The sequence below is a fragment of the Phascolarctos cinereus genome, unplaced genomic scaffold (genome assembly GCF_003287225.1).
Source record: "Phascolarctos cinereus isolate Bilbo 61053 unplaced genomic scaffold, phaCin_HiC Scaffold_5;HRSCAF=322, whole genome shotgun sequence".
NCBI classification, from domain to species: domain Eukaryota; kingdom Metazoa; phylum Chordata; class Mammalia; order Diprotodontia; family Phascolarctidae; genus Phascolarctos; species Phascolarctos cinereus.
In genome coordinates this window covers 250,671,329-250,687,430 of record NW_027555958.1, presented here as the reverse complement: position 1 = coordinate 250,687,430, position 16,102 = coordinate 250,671,329, and the positions used below count along the sequence as shown (strand labels likewise).

Sequence of the window (16,102 nt, the reverse complement as noted above, 5' to 3'; positions counted from 1 at the left end):
CAGACAAGTCAGAGAAGAATTGAAACGGGGCAGTGCTATGTTAGCTATCCAGTGCATTGGGAAGAGAGGGTGGTTTGCTATGTCAAAAGCTACAGATAGGTGAAGGAGAACAGAGGCTATCTGTTTAAGGAATCTTGGTAACTTAAGAAAAAGCAGTTTCAGACGAGTGGTCAGATGTCAGATTGCAAGATACTCCATCCTGTTTTTCCTTCTCTCCTCTGCCTCCTGACTTCCTCCAAGTCTCAGCTAAAATCCTGTCCTCTACAAGAAGCCTTTTCATATCCTCCTTAATTCTAACGCCTTCCCTCCACTGATTATCTACTTTTCCAGTATACAGCTTGTTTTGTACATGGTTGTTTGCATGTTGTTTCTCCTATTAGGTTGTAAGCTCCTTGAGGGCAGAAACTGTCTTTTACCTTTCTTTATATCCCCTGCACTTAGCACAGTGCCTGGCGCTTAGAAGGTGCTTAATAAATGGTTATTGACTGACTGACTAGATGAGTATTTCTAGAGTTTGGTAGTGAAAGAGAAAAGCTGGAGATGGCAAGGCTGTGTGAGAGGTTTTTTTAAGAATGGGGGAAGCCTGGGCATGTTTGTAGGCCTGGAGGAAAGAACCAGTGGTTAAGGGAAATTTAAGTTGAGAAAGAGAAAGGGTCTGTCAGTGCTAAAGGAAGGAGACACACACACACCACAGGCAAAGGCATAACCCCTTTTTTACCCCTTTTTGAAATCACACCTTATCACTGGAAGGCTGTATCTAACAGGGCTGCCCCCTGGAAACTACCTCTTTTTCTGCCAAGTGTGATACCTTGAATCTTCAGCTCTTCTGGCTCCGTAGCAAATTAGGTGACTCAGTGGATGAGTCATATGTTACTAGAAGCCAGCCCTGCACTGAAGTAAGCAGAGAATATCTGCACACGCTTGGGGAAGGTCCCATTGAGTACAAAATAGCTGGGACACCCACCAGCTGTCATCCCAGCTGAGGGAAAGGAAAGAAGAAATGGGCTGAAGCTGGACTTTAGGTTAGACATTAGAAGGATTCCTTCGTTGTGAAAATTGTTTGATATTAGGGAAAGTGATAAAGGGATATTTTATACTCTAAGACCCTTTAAAAGAGGGAATGACTTATTCATCTGGGATTGGTTCTGTGGGTTTATCTAGGTACAGTGTGAAGGTTGGAATGACTGACCACTCAGGGAGAATTTTTTCTGGCGAGTTCTCCCCAAGGAACGGGATATATAAATGTTTGTAGAGTCTCTTTAAATCATATGGAAAAGTGTACTCTCTGGCTGGTATTCTTTCTCCATGCCTTTATCCCAGATGCCTTCTTTGTCCCACTTCTTATATGAGGGTACCAGCTTCTTTTTTCCTTTGCCAAAATTCAGCCTTCTAGGTTCTTTTTTTGCCTCATTCCCCTTGTCCCTCTTCACAGATTTGCAGTTTAACCATTGTGACATTCCTGAGGAAACCTGGTCAGGGGGTGAGAGTGATGTGGTTTATGCTTCCTACATCCCAGGATCCATCATCTGGGCCAAGCAGTATGGCTACCCCTGGTAGGAAATAGTGGGACTATTCGGAGTTTATAGGAGTAGGGAAAGGAGGTGGGGCTGGGGAAGGAAGAGTAAATGGGGGTTCTTTATAGTGGAAATAGAACATGTGAAAGGAGACTATAGTAGAATTTTAAGTCAGTAAAAAGGATGGAGGTCTGAGATGGGAGGCTGTTTCTGTGTTACCCACCTTCCTGACAGGGGAAATAGAAGAGACCTCGAAAAGGAATGTAGAGGGTGGTCCTCAAGGCATGATTTCTGATTTTGAAGTGTATGAGACCTGCAAACTGAAAATAAGGACAGAAAGGGTATATCCTCTGGAAATGTGCTCACACAGGAGAGCTCAAACCCTTTGTTCTGAGTTGAGCTATTAGGACACCTGGGGAGGGCAAAGGATAACGTTGAAAGGAGTCTGAAATTCTCCAGACACTGTCCCCATCTCCTACCAGCCATTCACATTCTTTGGTCATGCTATAGGAAGGAGCTACGATTGAGGAAGAGAACATCACAAAGGCTTCTTGTTGAAAAAAATCTGTTATAGGAATATGTTGTTATGGGTGGGCTTGGGCTCAGTTCATGCAGCGCCCTAATCTTCCTCCCCCTACCAATCTCTGCTGTGCAGGTGGCCTGGAATGGTAGAATCAGATCCTGATCTGGGAGAGTATTTCCTCTTTGCTTCTCAACAAGATGTCCTGCCTGTGAGTTTGACCTTGCCTGACAACTTCTTTTCTTTGTGGAATGTGGGGATCAGATCCCCACAGAGCATTTGACTAAAAAAGAAGGTGCTTTCCTTAGGATTTAAAGACCTCCCACAAAGACAAATGTGTATAAATAGATATAGGGTCATACATGGTTAAGAGACACAAGGAGAAACACATACCTAGAGTTGTCTCCTGATAGAGACAACTTTGTAGAAATAGATGCAGTGTCTCTTATGACATGATTTTAATATTCATGGAGAAACACATGAAGAATAGAAACTGCTAACAGCAGAATGAGAGAGAAGTATAAAAAAGTAGAAAGGAAAGGCATTAGATTTCATAAAGAATTCCCTTAAGAGACAGGGTGGGGCTCAGGTAGCATATGAAACCAGGTGTGTACTTCCCAGTGGCTTCCCAAACTTTCTTCCCTGCCCCAGTTTTTGTAGGCTAGGAGAACAGAAGTAGGGGAAGGACATAGGGCTTTATCAGGAACATCTCTCTGATTCCAGTCCAAATACCATGTGACGTTTTTTGGGGACACTGCTTCTCGAGCCTGGATCCCTTCCAGCATGTTGAAGAACTTCCAGGAGCTGTCCCTGGAACAGATTGAACCGGTGAGGAGCTCTCAGGAGTCAAGGGTAGAGGGAACTTCCTACTCCACCATATCCCTATTAGCATCCTTGGGCTTCTTTGGAGTCTCCTGGGAGAAGTTTGTTTTAAGATCTGGAGAGGGACAAGCCCCAGTTTGAGATTGCCTGTGAAAGCCTCTGCTCTCAGATGTCAGCCAACATCCGGGCAGTGAGCCATCATTTCCTTGAAGGTCCCTGATCATAGCCTGTTGTTCCCAATACATGTGATTGTTTAGAGCTGGAAAGGAATTTAAAAGTAATCCAGAAGGACTAAGTGACCTGCCCTGCTTGCACAGGTAGTAAATTACACAGCTGGGAATTAAACTCAAGTCCTCTGACTTAGAATCCAGACCTTTTAATACAACTGAAATAACATTGGCAGGAGTATGGGTGCAGGTCAGTACTGCCCAGTGGCAGCTGGGGTTAAACCAGTTCTGAAGGTGAGAATGGACTCTGGGAAATCAGGTATCTGGGCCTAAAGGAAACCAGAGCACAGACCTAAAATTTGTGCAGTCAGCTCAGCCTCACCCAACACGCTTGTCTAGATCAAGCTTCCCTCATATCTATCTTAGAATGTCTAAGGGAAACTCCCCCTTTGTTGGCTGAAGCTATTGCTGGGTGTGGGGGACTCTCAGCCTGGGAAAATGGGAAGCAGAAATAGCTTAGCATAACTAGGAGGCCTTTGTAGATTTTAGAGGGTTGGTATGTTGGAACTATCCTAGTGTTCACTCCTCCTGTCTTCACCATTAAATGTAGCCACGCTTAATATTTAACTTTTTGCCATTCCAGAAAAAGATCAAGAACAGAGACTGTAGCCAGAAGCTGATGGCAGCCCTAGTGATGGCCCGAGAGGCCCAGCAGATCAGTATTCAGGTGGAAAAATATTTAGATCCCTCTGATCACTCCTCAGCTACCCTTCTCCCTGGAGAAGATAAGGCTCTATCCTCTCCCACAGCCCGGTCATGATCTGAAGACTTGTTACCCTCTTCCTCACCTACACTCCCTACTGTATTTAATCTGATTCCTTCCTCTGCCTCTGGGAAAGGTAGTCTCTCTCAGTCCTCCTGTGCTAAGAAAACCCCCAGCTCTTTTCCAACCTCAAGTTTCACACTTCCAAGAGGTCTAGCCTTGCTCCCTCTTGCTATAATTTCAGCTGTCTACCTTAGGTTGCTCTGCCATTAGGAAGGATAAGCCACAGTGATTTCATCTCCTTCAGAAGTCACAGATAAAATAAAGTATTCAAGTGAGCTGTAATTAAGGCAAATCCATAACAAATTGAACAAAAATAGATGAAAAACCTAAGCAAAATCTCCAGAATCCAAATCCAGAAGGATCAAAGCTGCAGAAGAACCCTAGGGGTTGGTTGCAGAGGGGAGAGGAGCTACATTTCCAAGGGCAGCTAATAGGCTTGTTTTTCCTATCCCTGTTCCCATCTCTTCCCCCTTCCTCTCAACCCCTTTTCTAGGATCGAGTTAGCTTGTTTGGTTTCCACACCCGCTATAAGGAGAATGCAGCAGAGTCTGACAGCAGTGAGGAGGAAGGAGGTAGGGAAAGCTGGCTTGGAAGGGAAAAAGACCAAGGAGGGAATGAGGAGGAAAGGCTGGGGTGGGGGGTGGAACATAGGATATCACTTGGAGGGGTGAAGCTGTCTTCTGCTTTTTTGTCTCCCTTTAACTACCCAGTTCAGGGCTCTTTACATAGGGTGGAGCCAGCTTAATAAATGAGACTGATAGGAAGGAATAGAGAATAGAAGAAAGAAAGGGAGAAGATAGGGAAATCAAGTTGGTGATAAGATCTGTGGAGAGGGAAGAACACAGGTCTAGAATTTTGTATATTTCAGAAAACATAGCACAGAAGTAAAGGGAGGTAGAAGAAGCTATACACACTGAGCTGAGCTTTTAAAAAATAATTATTTGAGGTGTCCTTCTTTTATCTATTCTAGACTTATTTTTTCAAGAGGCTAGAAAGCCTCAAAGGGCTGGAAGCTCAAATTCTTGTATTTCAAAGGAAGAAAACAAGGTAAGATCTGCCTTACAGATTGGTCTAAATGTAGATCTCAGGGTTTTCTCTCAGTGTACTCTCAAGGGTAATCCTATTAAATTCAGAAAAGTATAGCGCCATCTGGTTGGTATGGGCCATTTGTTCATTTTGTTCTTGCCACAGAGCATTTCAAACATGTCCATACTCTAACCTCAAAGATCTCTAGGTAAGAAACGTCCACTTTTTTGCTCATTCAACTGTTCATTTCTAGGTTGGTTCCTAAGAAGGGTGACTATTTCCAGGTACCGGATACTTTATATTTCTAAATTCCTAAAATTGTAGCTCTTTAGCCCCCGCCATTTATCTTTAATAATCAATCAGTTGACATAGTTGGCTCAAAGGAAAATATTCACTACGATGACATAGTAGGAACAACAGTGTTAGAACATCCCCCCCCATACACCACAAATATTTACAGCATCGGTGGGAAGATCAAGTACACACGTAGAGTACACAAGTAGAAATGCATACATGTAGGGAACCCATGTGGCCGAGGCAGTTCACAGCTTGGGTACTCTGAGTGTAGAGGTTCTCTTTTTTTTGTTGTCCTTCTGCTGTTCCACCTGGCTGTAGCGTCTTTACTGGACAGGTCACTCATCTGATTTCCTTTGGCCTGTTCGTTTGTATAGCTCAACCCCTAATGGCAACCCCAGGTTTTCTGCTTAGACTGACTGAACATGCTGCCTGTTGGGTTTCACCTCTCCTGTGGACAAACAGCTCCATTCGAGATGCCATGACTTGTGGCAATCTAATCTCCCCCCTACAAAAATAGGGAAATTTGCCTCTGAAGGGCTGCTCCTTCTTTCATAGCTAGCTGGCTCTTTCCTGGGTTCACAGAGCTTACATTCAGAGTTGTCTCCTGCCTCAACTAACTTCTAATAGTGTGTGTGACTGTGTATGTGTCTGTGTGAGTGTGTGTGTGTCTTGCTTTTTAAATGGCCACTGGTGAGGAGCCAGCCCTCCAGACTGCTGGCTGCTCTAGAATTCCATCAGTCATAACTGGAGAACCATACACCTCCTAAAAGGGTAACAAAGTAAAAACCCTTTTGTATTTTAAAATCTTAACAGTTCTTTTTTGTTACCTGCCCTTTTGTTACCTCTCGCTTGTAAATTGATCAAATAGTCTAGAAGAAAATTAATTGCTCAGAAATTCCTTGAACAATTTCCTTTGACATATTAAAATTTGAAAATTCTTTCTTGAGTCTAACTTTAGTCTCACATATTATTTCCCTTGGTCACATCCCCAGTGAATATAGAGAATATCAGTCACTCCTCTCTCTTCCACCCACATATGAAATTTTAAGACTTTCATAATGATAACAGTTGGTATTTACTCACTGGTTTCTTTTGGCTTCTTTCTCTTTTCCAGGCAAACTAATTCAACAAATTCTATTCAAGTCAGCAAATATTTACTAAGTGACTATTACTACTTGTTAATATGTAAGGTGTTATGATATGTGCTGAGGATCCAAAGATAAATACCACAAAGGCCTTGATCTTAATGATATTAAATTTTAATAGTAGGAAAAGACATGTACATAAATAATTTTGTTATGGGGAGAGCGAGATAAATGTAAAGGAAAGATCCAACATTGTATGAATGATGTGAAGTTTTCTATTTGAGGTGCTGTGGGAAGATCAAAGAAGACAGGCCAGAGGAAAGAGATCATGTTCATTGGCAGGGTGGATTGGGGTTAGGGAAGGCATTTTGAAGGAGATGGAACCTGACTTGGATATTGAAGAAAGAAAGGACTTTAATAGATAGAGGAGATGGGGGGAGAAAGGGCATGAAAGAGGAGCATGAATAAAAGTGCACAGAGGACAGGATGGCAATAGGGGATAGAGAGGAGTTCTGTTTAACTAGAACACAAATTATATTAACATAGTATAAGATAAGGCTGAAAAGGTAGGTTGAAGCAAGGCTGGGGAGGGTCTGGAATACAAGGATCAGGATTTCATTCAGTAGGCAAATGGGGCACCACTTAAGGGTTTTGAGTAGAGAAGTAATATCAGAAAGGTGCATTAGTAACATCTTAGGGGCAGTGATGTGGAGAATGGTTTGGAGAAGGGAGAAATTTGAGGCAGGAAGACATAAGGAAGCTATTCCGAAAGTTTAGATGAGTTGAGATGAGGGTGGTTACTGTGGGGGTAGAAAAGAAGGGATAGCTGTGAGAGATTTTTTTGGAGGTAGAATCAATAGGACTTAGCAATTATCTGAATATATAAATTGAGGGAAAGAGAAGGGTGAAAGATGATTCCAAGATTATGAGCTTGAGTGCCTTGGAAGACGGTGATGCTAATTATAGAAATAGAGAATTTAGGGAAGATAGGTTTGAAGGACAAGATAAATTTAGTGTTGGACATGTTGACTTAGAGGTGCTGGCATCCATGTGGACATAACCCAGCAGCAAGGGCATGCCGCAGCCAAGAAATAATTGTTCACTTTTCAGTGTGAGAATTCACATTTCTGATATCAGCAAATGATACAAAACAGGGCTTGGTTTATGGTTATGTTGATTGTCTAGATTTAAGAAAGTGATGGAGAAAATGTTAATAGTGCAGATTAAACTTAAAAGTGTGTCATGTATACTTTTTTTTAGGAGAACCAGTTGTTAAACCTTTACCAGCATACCCTAGATTAGACTGGAAATTGGAAATACTGCAGCATAGTGGAAAGATGAAGGTGGAAATCTAGATTTCTGAGTTATCTTTATAGATATGATTGAAGTTTGGGGAATGGATGAGATCACCAGTGAAGAAAGTGCAAGGAGAAAAAAATGAAAGGACTAAGGATAACTTTGGGGGGATCCGTGGTTAAGGATTGGGATGAAGATGAGCTGTCAAAAGAAATAAGAAGAGAATAGTGAAAGCTCAACATCAGAGGCCATGGGAGGAGGGCTATCAAGTGTTCTGTAATAGCAGATGCTTCAGGAAGTTCAAAAAGGATAATTAGGGAAAAAAAAAGACAGTTGGATTTATTGATAGGAGGAGGATTCTGATAAGGCTGTTGGTGACCTTGGAAAGAACACTTTGGTAGAGAGGCAAGAATAGCAAGGTTACAAGGAATTACAAGGATTTAAAGGAATGGATACATGGTAAGAGAGCAGAGATAGCAAATGCAGAATTTTGGTACCAAAAGGGACTGATTCTAAGGTCTCACATTTCCTTTGTAAGTTTAATTTCCCAACTCTTTAATCATGCTTAATGATTAAGTCACTAACCCTAATCTATATCCTTTCTAAATATGTTCTTTCTCTCAGTCTTCCCCCATGTCCATCACTTAATTGCTCTGGGTCTCAGTTTCATCATCTGTAAAATGAGGACGTTGGCTTAGGTGGTCTCTGAGTTCCTTTCCAGCTCTAGTTGTATAATTCTGTGATCTTAACATGAAGCCCTTCATTATGCAGGGCTGAGTATATTGAGATGACCACACAACTCCCCTTCTTTCTCCATACTATACAGTGAACCAAATTTGACTCTCCTTTTCCATCAGCCACTTTGGAGTGTTTATTTCATTAAAAACATAATGTTAAGGTTTCGTTTCTTTTCACCTTTTATCTCCCTCTCCCAGGAGCCAGGTTCAGCTAATTGCAATCCAGCACACACCTCCAAGGAGAAACTCAAACTAAAAGGTGAGGGGCCAGCTGGAAATAAGAAATGCCTCTGGGTCAGCAGGGGAGCCTCAGACAGGATGGAGGCAGAAACAATAAGGGGATACTCAGGTAGGAAGGAGCCCTAGTGTCCCCTCACAGACTGTGACTCTTTTCCTATTCTAGCTTTTTTTGCACTCCAATCCTGATCACTGCCTCAGCTCTAGAGCCTAGACTTGAAAGAGACAGCAAGGTTAGAAGACAAAGAGTTAGAAAACCTCAGAGGGAAGGAGTTGGGTGCCACTCAGGAACACGAAGAGGCCTTTTTACCTTTGTATCCTATTACGAAAACTTAAGCTGAAAGATCTTTTCTTTTTTCTTAGCTAAGTAAGACTGCCTGGAGAAGGTAGGCTTTGAGGAGATATGTGAAGAGAAGTGAGAAGGGTGCAAATGGACAAGACATGAGTGGGTTGAGGTGAGGGTAGAGTAGCTGAACCAAAAGAAGGGAGTGTGCATGGCACAGCTGAAACTGAGTCTCTAGGCCCTTGCCAGCCTAGCTCAGAGACAAATGCGATAAACTTCTTTGTTGTCTGGGGGTGAGGCACACTAGATGAGCAAGATGAGACACCTAGAAGGAAGAGGAATAAGACATCCCCTTCACAAGACAACACCTCAGAGGAGAGAAAAGGAGCCAGTGGGAATTCACAGGCTAACCAGCCAGGTATGAACCGGGTCCTGGAGAAAAGGTGCACAGATGTAGCATTTGAGGAGCCAGGGATCTTCGCTACTATTACTACCAGGGCTAATACTCCCCAGATTTCTTCCTGTGGGGAAAATGATTCATAACTAACTCCATCCTCTATATTTAGTATTAATTTAGCATTACCACTTTTAATTCCTTTAAAGAGATGGCATTGCTCCAAAGGGGAGGGACTAAAATTTTAATAGAGGCGGCATATCTTAAGTGACAATGTCTAGTATACGTTCTCATGTATAGTAAGCACTGAATAAATATTTGATTGATCAAGGCACCCGAGAGTGAGGGAGGCTAGGTCATCTTCCCTGGAAATTAGTGTGATAGGAACCCAGTATACAATGAATTTGACTCAGAAAAGGGTGATTACAGACACAGCACACTCTCACCCTTACTTCCTTTTCTGTTTAGGCCTTAAGAAAAAATTTACAACTCCCCAAAGAAAGACCACAGTGACCAAACTGCCTGGGAGAGGAGGAGATAGAGCTCCCCAAAACCAGTCCCCACCAGCCCAAAGTCCAGCCTGGCCCCTGGTGGAGGCAGGAAAAAAGAGTGATCCCCAGGTATCCTTGTCCAGGAACCCTCTCCCTGAGAATAAGGCCTCCGGTGACCTGAAGCTAGAACAGCTCGTGGAAGAAGTTAGAGGAGGGGTTAACCCAAAGGAGGAGCAGCAGGCTCCCGTAGAAGAGGAGGATGAGATCTCCTTGGTTTTATCTGAGGAATAGTTGTGTGTAACTTCATCTCTCATTCTTCCTCCCTCCTCAGCAACCCCCTAACTCTTTTTCAGTGGGTTGGAGGTGAAGCAAAATCCTCTAGCAGATATTATTGAAAAGTTTATATTCATTAATGTTGTTCGTTTGTTCAACTCCAATTTGAGCAATAATAAAGCAAGTTACTGTTTTAACTGGCAAAACGCTTCTCATTTCCTTTCATTTATCCCACCCCTATCATGATTTTTGGTGAAAGGCCTACAAGAGCACTGGTAGTAATGGATGGCAAGACATCTAAATCTTGTGACAAATAGTTAAAAAAGTCTAAAGGATCCTCTTTATAAGGTGAGGCTCCCTATGACATGAACCTGGTCTGTGTGAGTGGAGAGCTAGGGTCCCTTAGTCTCTTAGGAAAGGATGATTCCCATCTAGGCTGTGGGTCATACACTTAATTTTCCTTTTTCCTGTTGCAGTCAATATAACTGGATGCTTGATTATGGCATCAGTCCCATCTTTCTACCCTCTGATGCTATATACTCCATAGGGTATAATAATGTGAAATAATATGCAGTGGCAACGTATTAGAAGTACACATAAAGAAAACTACCTAGTGCCAGATTAGAGGGGTCTATTGAAGCCCTCCAGGTTCTCATTCCCTCGCTTTAACTTGACCCATGATCTTCTAGGCCAGAGCCCCGTGCCAAGTTTCCTGCTACTTTTAACACCTGAAAAGAGTGAGATCTTCTCTGGAATTGTTCAGACTTGTCTCCCTCTTCGTCACCATAGGGTTTTCTTGGCAGAGATACTGGAGTGGTTTGCCATTTCCTTCTCCAGCTCATTTTACAGATGAGGTACGGAGGCAAATAGGGTTTAAGTGACTTGTCCAGGGTCACACAGGTAGTAAGTGCCCGAGGCTGGATCAGAACTCACATCTTCCCAATTCTAGGTCGGTACTTTATTCACTGTACCATCTAGCTGCCCCTGCTCTGACACAGTGGCCTCCAAAAGTCTTTGATTGTGCACTCTATCATTTGAAAAAAATGACCCCTTACAAATTAGATACAGGCACTGTTATAATAATGGGCATATAACACTGGAGGGTAGCATTACAGATGTTACTCAATCCTTTCTGCTCTTTCCTCCCTTTCTGGAAGGGGCTGGAGCTTAACTCAGCTCTGCTTCCTTTCCTTTCTCTTCTAGTAGGTTGGAGAGTTAATTAGCCACACTCTGTTAACAACATTTTAGTTTAGGGACAATATAATGGCCCTCAAGTCCATTTGGTCCCTTTTTCTGATATTTTATGGAATTTCTAGCAGATGAAAAATTATTAATAGAATGTTGTGTGAGTTTTCTCGTTCACTGCCGATAAGCTGGCATGGGAGACAAACACAGGAAAAACTGCACTCAGAGTGAGGCACACCCCCCTAGGATACGATGAATCTGAGTGTGTATGATAATTTGGCAGAGGACATTTATGTATTCCTGTCCCCAAAGCTACTGGAGCCAAAGAGAAGTTAAACAAAAGGGAAGATTATTTCTTACTGAGCGGCCTGATCAGAGCAGGTTGATCTCTAGGTAGGTAAATGTATTTCTTAAAACAAAAGAGGATGTTTATCACTTGTTACAAAGGACAGAACGTGTCCTTTTTAGCAGAGCCATTTATACTCTCTGCCCAAAGAAAACAATACCTTTTTAATCAGTCAACCAATAAGCATTTGTTGGATCCTACTACATACTTTTATTGTTGTTCGGTCCAGCTCTTGACCCCATTTGGGGTTTTCTTGGCAGAGATACTGGAGCGGTTTTCCATTTCCTTCTCCAGCTCATTTTACAGATGAGGAAACTGAGGCAAACAGGGTTAAGTAACTTGCCCAGGGTCCCACAGCTGGGAAGTGTCTGAGGCCAGATTTGAACGAGTCTTCCTAACTCCAGGCCCAGCACTCTATCCACTGTGCCACCTATATGCTGTATCAGATAATATAAAGCAGAAAGGGATAACTTCCTTGAACTGTCAAAGTCTTTTCAGACCTCTTTTGTAGTCATAAAGCCATTAAAGAAGGAAATTTTGAAGGAGACAGTTTGCTTTAAGGTTATGTAGTGGCAGCCACGTGGCACAGTGGATAGAGCATTGGGCTTAGAATCAGCAAGACTCATCTTCTTGAGTTCAAATCCAATCTCAGACTTCCTAGCTGTGTGACCCTGGGCAAGTCATTCAACCCAATTTGCCTCAGTTCCTTATCTGTAAAATGAGCTGGAGAAGGGAATGGCAAACCACTCTAGTATCTTTTCCAAGAAAACCCAAAAAGGGGTCCCAAAGAGTAAGACAGACTGAAACAACTCAACAACAACATAATATAGTTTAAAAAAAAAAGGCACATAAAGGGCAAAATGGAGCCAGTGATGTTCTCCCTAAAATCTATTTTCAACAATCACACTAACTCAGAAGTTAAGAAAATCCCTAACATTCAGACAATTCTGTCTCTAATGAAAATTTTGTGTATTTCCAGCTCTGTCTTATTTCTATTTGGAAAAAAAAAATCAGGATACAGGCGGTGCTTCAGTAAAAGAAGCAAGTAGAGTAGTTCTGGTTATTGAACATCATGGGGTAAGAGAAAGAGTAGATAAACCTTTGGGAACTTTGCCCATCCTTGGAGAGGTGATTCAACCTGAAACTTGTTCCAGGATACTTGCAAGAGGCCAGATGGTCCACCTTGACTTCTCCCTTCCCTGGCTGCAGCTCAGCTTTTCCTTCAGTTCTTTCCAGCTTGGCTCATTAAGTCTTGGGCTTCCTGGGCACTCGGTCTCTCCCACTGCTTCTGCTGCTCTATTCATTTGGTCCCCATCCTCTGTCTACTTGCAGACAGACTCCATGTGTCTCTTTAAAAACTCCCTGGGAAAAGTGATGGAACATGCTACATTCCTCCTGACAGTGAGGTGAAGAATGAAACATGTTTTTGGACAGAGCTAAAGTGAGAATTTGTTTTGCCTGATTATGTTTATTTGATCAAGGATTCTCTTTACTTTCAGCATGTTTGGTTGGGAAGTAAAGAGGCACCTAGGATTACCAAAGTAGGGGGAAAAGAAGAAATGTAAGAAAAGAAGGCCATTGAAACATTTTAAAATATGCAGAAGTCAGGAGGAAATACAGATAAGCTTTAAAAAGAACATAGTGACTCCTGTGTATTTGGAGGGATATTCAAATACTACTGGTGCAAATTTGTGAGTACATGTGCAATCCTGTTACTCTGAACTGCTTTGTAGGTGGGAAATGCTTGTTTTATTTGATGCTTCTTAAGTTTAGAATAAAGGAAATTTAATTTAGAAAGGCAAACCCAAAATTCCTGAGCATTACTCAAGTCCATCTTCCAGCTCTAAAATCATTATTGTTGTCATTGAGTCATTCAGGTGTATCTGACCCTCTGTGTTTGCCATTTCATTCTCCAGCTTATTTTACAGATGAGGAACTGAGGCAAACAGGGTTAAGGGACTTGCCCAGGGTCACACAGCTAGTAAGTATCTGAGGTGGATTTGAACTCAGGTTCTACTGACTCCAGGGCCAGAGCTCTATCCACTGCGCCACCTAGCTGCCACATAAGATCATTATAGTAATCCAGAATAATTGTCATGATTGAGAAGGAATGCTTGTTGCTGTGAACTACATACCTTAGAATCCCATAAGTTCTCAAACTCCTATTACATGATGTTTGGAATTTTGCAGCCCCTTACAAAATTGGCTGCAGGGCACTTAACATCTGGACTTAGTATAATTTTAAATTACATCAGCACTTAATGGAACAAAGATGATTAGCCCAGCATACCAGAGTGTTAGTCTTTGCAAATATTCATCAGTAATGTGTACTGTAGATTAGGAGTTCTTAATTTGGGGTCTGTGAACTTTAAAAAAAAAAATTAGATCACTATTTCAATACTGTTTCTTTTGTAATCCTTTATATTTTATTTTATGCATTTAAAAACATTATTCTGAGGACCATAGACTTCACCAGACTGTAGAGGGAGCCATGACACCAGACAACCTACAACCCTACAGTAGACTCAGTACAATGCAGAGCATCATTTGACCAGTTGCTTCAGTGACTATAGATCTAAATTAAAGGCAGGATATGTTAGGAGTGTTTCAGCAACAGAGTTGCTGTGTTTCAGCAGTACATATATTTGTGCTGCACATTGTTTGCATAACAGCACACAAAATCAAAGCGATAATATCTACATGCTTACAGAATAACAAAATACACAAAATAATGAGATTATTTGCACGTGACTAACAGAAAAAACTAAACTAGCCAACAAATTAATATAGTTACAAAGTATGCCATACACAGAAAATAAGCATAAACCAGAACAAAGAAATAGTAAGATGTGATATTAAAGGTACAACAATTAATATGTGAATTAATAAATGTGTCAGGTAGGGCTTATGGTGCAGAAGTAAACAGTATCATCTGGCTACACGTGTAACCATTTCACCAAGTTTAATCTGGGACATCATTAGTCTGTCTCTGGTTGGATAGACCTCTTTGTCTCTATACCACTTCTGTTGGATAGTATGGACTGATCACAATTCTCATCAGAATTATAGGCCTGCCTTCCTAAATCTGAACTTGCAGAGGATGCAGACCAGCTAGCAGTGCTATTATGCTCAGTGATGTATCACTATGTCCTATGAATCTTTATGACTGAAGCAATAATAGGCAGAAAAGGGGAAGAAGGAAATGTGCATTTATAGGGAGGGAATATGCATTTATATAGTACCTACTAGGTGCCTGACACTGTGCTGAGTGATTTACAAAACAAACCTGGGAGGTAGAGGCTATTATTATCCCCATTTTACAGTTGAGGAAACAGAGGTTAAGTGACTTACCCAAGGTCACACAGTAAGTGTCTGAGGTCAAATTTGAACTTAGGTCTTCCTGACTCCAGGTCTAATGCTTACCTCTGGGTCCAGTCCTCTCCCATTATTCTTCACTTGGACGGTCTGTTTCTGAGCCATTGTCTGGGTTAGGCGGTCTTTGCATGACTGAAAAGCAGTCCCTTTCATTTAAGAGTCTGCTGAGTGTCCATCAGTCTCCACTCATCCAAATCCAATTGTCTAATTCATCTACTGGTAACAAATTATTGTGGTGCATTGTTCATGCAGGCTCCCCTGTCCCTCCTTCTAGCCTTGGGGACATTTGGTAAACAGGCAATTTGCCCAGTCTCTCCACACCTAAGTATGAACTTAGTGTCCTATAAAATACCAACATTTATCAGCAAAACTGTCACCAAGTCTCGACAACAAACTCAGGCATCATATCCTGTCATTTATTTCTTTTGGCATTTTTTCTGGGCTGAAGTTATAAAACAATCTCAAAATCCCTTTAGCTTCTTTTTGAGCTGAGGGATATCCGTACTGGTTGTGAGTTTTTGCGGTCATTCCATCTTCAGAGATTCTAGAACCCAAGTCAGTAAGTAGGTAGGCATGGACTTCACCCAAACATTACTACATCAGCTGTAGAACCAGCAGGCATTCTTTTTTTTTTTTAAAGGCAATTTGGGTTAAGTGACTTGCCCAGGGTCACACAGCTAGTAAGTATCAGTGTTTGGTCTGAGGTCGCATTTGAACTCGAGTCCTCCTGACTTCAGGGCCAGTGCTCTATCCACTGTGCCACCTAGCTGCCCCAGGAGGCATTATTCTTGATAAAGTTGTACACATTTATGCTAGGGAAGCTCCGACATCCTTTCCTTTTCTTTTTCTTCACCACTACCACCAAGACCTACCCCTCAGTTCTTTCTCAGGCATTGGCTATACTCTGCTTCGTTCCCTGTCTTGATTACTCTACTCTATCCTCTATGCCCCCTTGTCCTAATACCCATCATGTGCCAAATCTCAACCCTGGATTACTTCTACTATCTGCCCCATTTGCTTCTATTTCATGTGCTTCTGAAGAGAGCTGGGAGAAATCACAAAATCCTGTGAATAGGGTCCCCTGCACATTAAACGTTATCTAATCCCAACTAGACCCTCACTGCACCAAAGCAATCCTTCAACTGCTCCATAATTGATTCACCATCCTGATTTCCACAGTGGCTGTTCTAAACTTTCTTCTCTAGTCTTAAGCCTCTCATATCACCCC

The 16,102-nt window shown here is 42.0% G+C and overlaps 1 protein-coding gene across 13 annotated transcripts in view; it reads left to right on the top strand.

The window, feature by feature from the left end:
- Positions 1-10,174, top strand: part of ZCWPW1 (zinc finger CW-type and PWWP domain containing 1) — a 41,807-nt gene extending 31,633 nt beyond the window's left edge. For 9 of the 13 annotated variants that reach the window (XM_078155557.1, XM_078155553.1, XM_020979126.2 and 6 more), the window contains 9 exons: positions 1,433-1,553; positions 2,170-2,245; positions 2,758-2,862; positions 3,667-3,750; positions 4,343-4,421; positions 4,820-4,896; positions 8,489-8,549; positions 9,109-9,228; positions 9,673-10,174. In XM_078155557.1, the coding sequence (XP_078011683.1) occupies positions 1,433-1,553; positions 2,170-2,245; positions 2,758-2,862; positions 3,667-3,750; positions 4,343-4,421; positions 4,820-4,896; positions 8,489-8,549; positions 9,109-9,228; positions 9,673-9,986 (1,037 nt within the window). In that variant the 3' untranslated portion in view covers positions 9,987-10,174. The remainder of the gene's footprint in view (positions 1-1,432; positions 1,554-2,169; positions 2,246-2,757; positions 2,863-3,666; positions 3,751-4,342; positions 4,422-4,819; positions 4,897-8,488; positions 8,550-9,108; positions 9,229-9,672) is intronic. The other 4 variants (XM_078155554.1, XM_078155556.1, XM_078155559.1 and 1 more) reach the window with 4 other exon arrangements.
- The last annotated feature ends 5,928 nt before the right edge of the window (positions 10,175-16,102 follow it).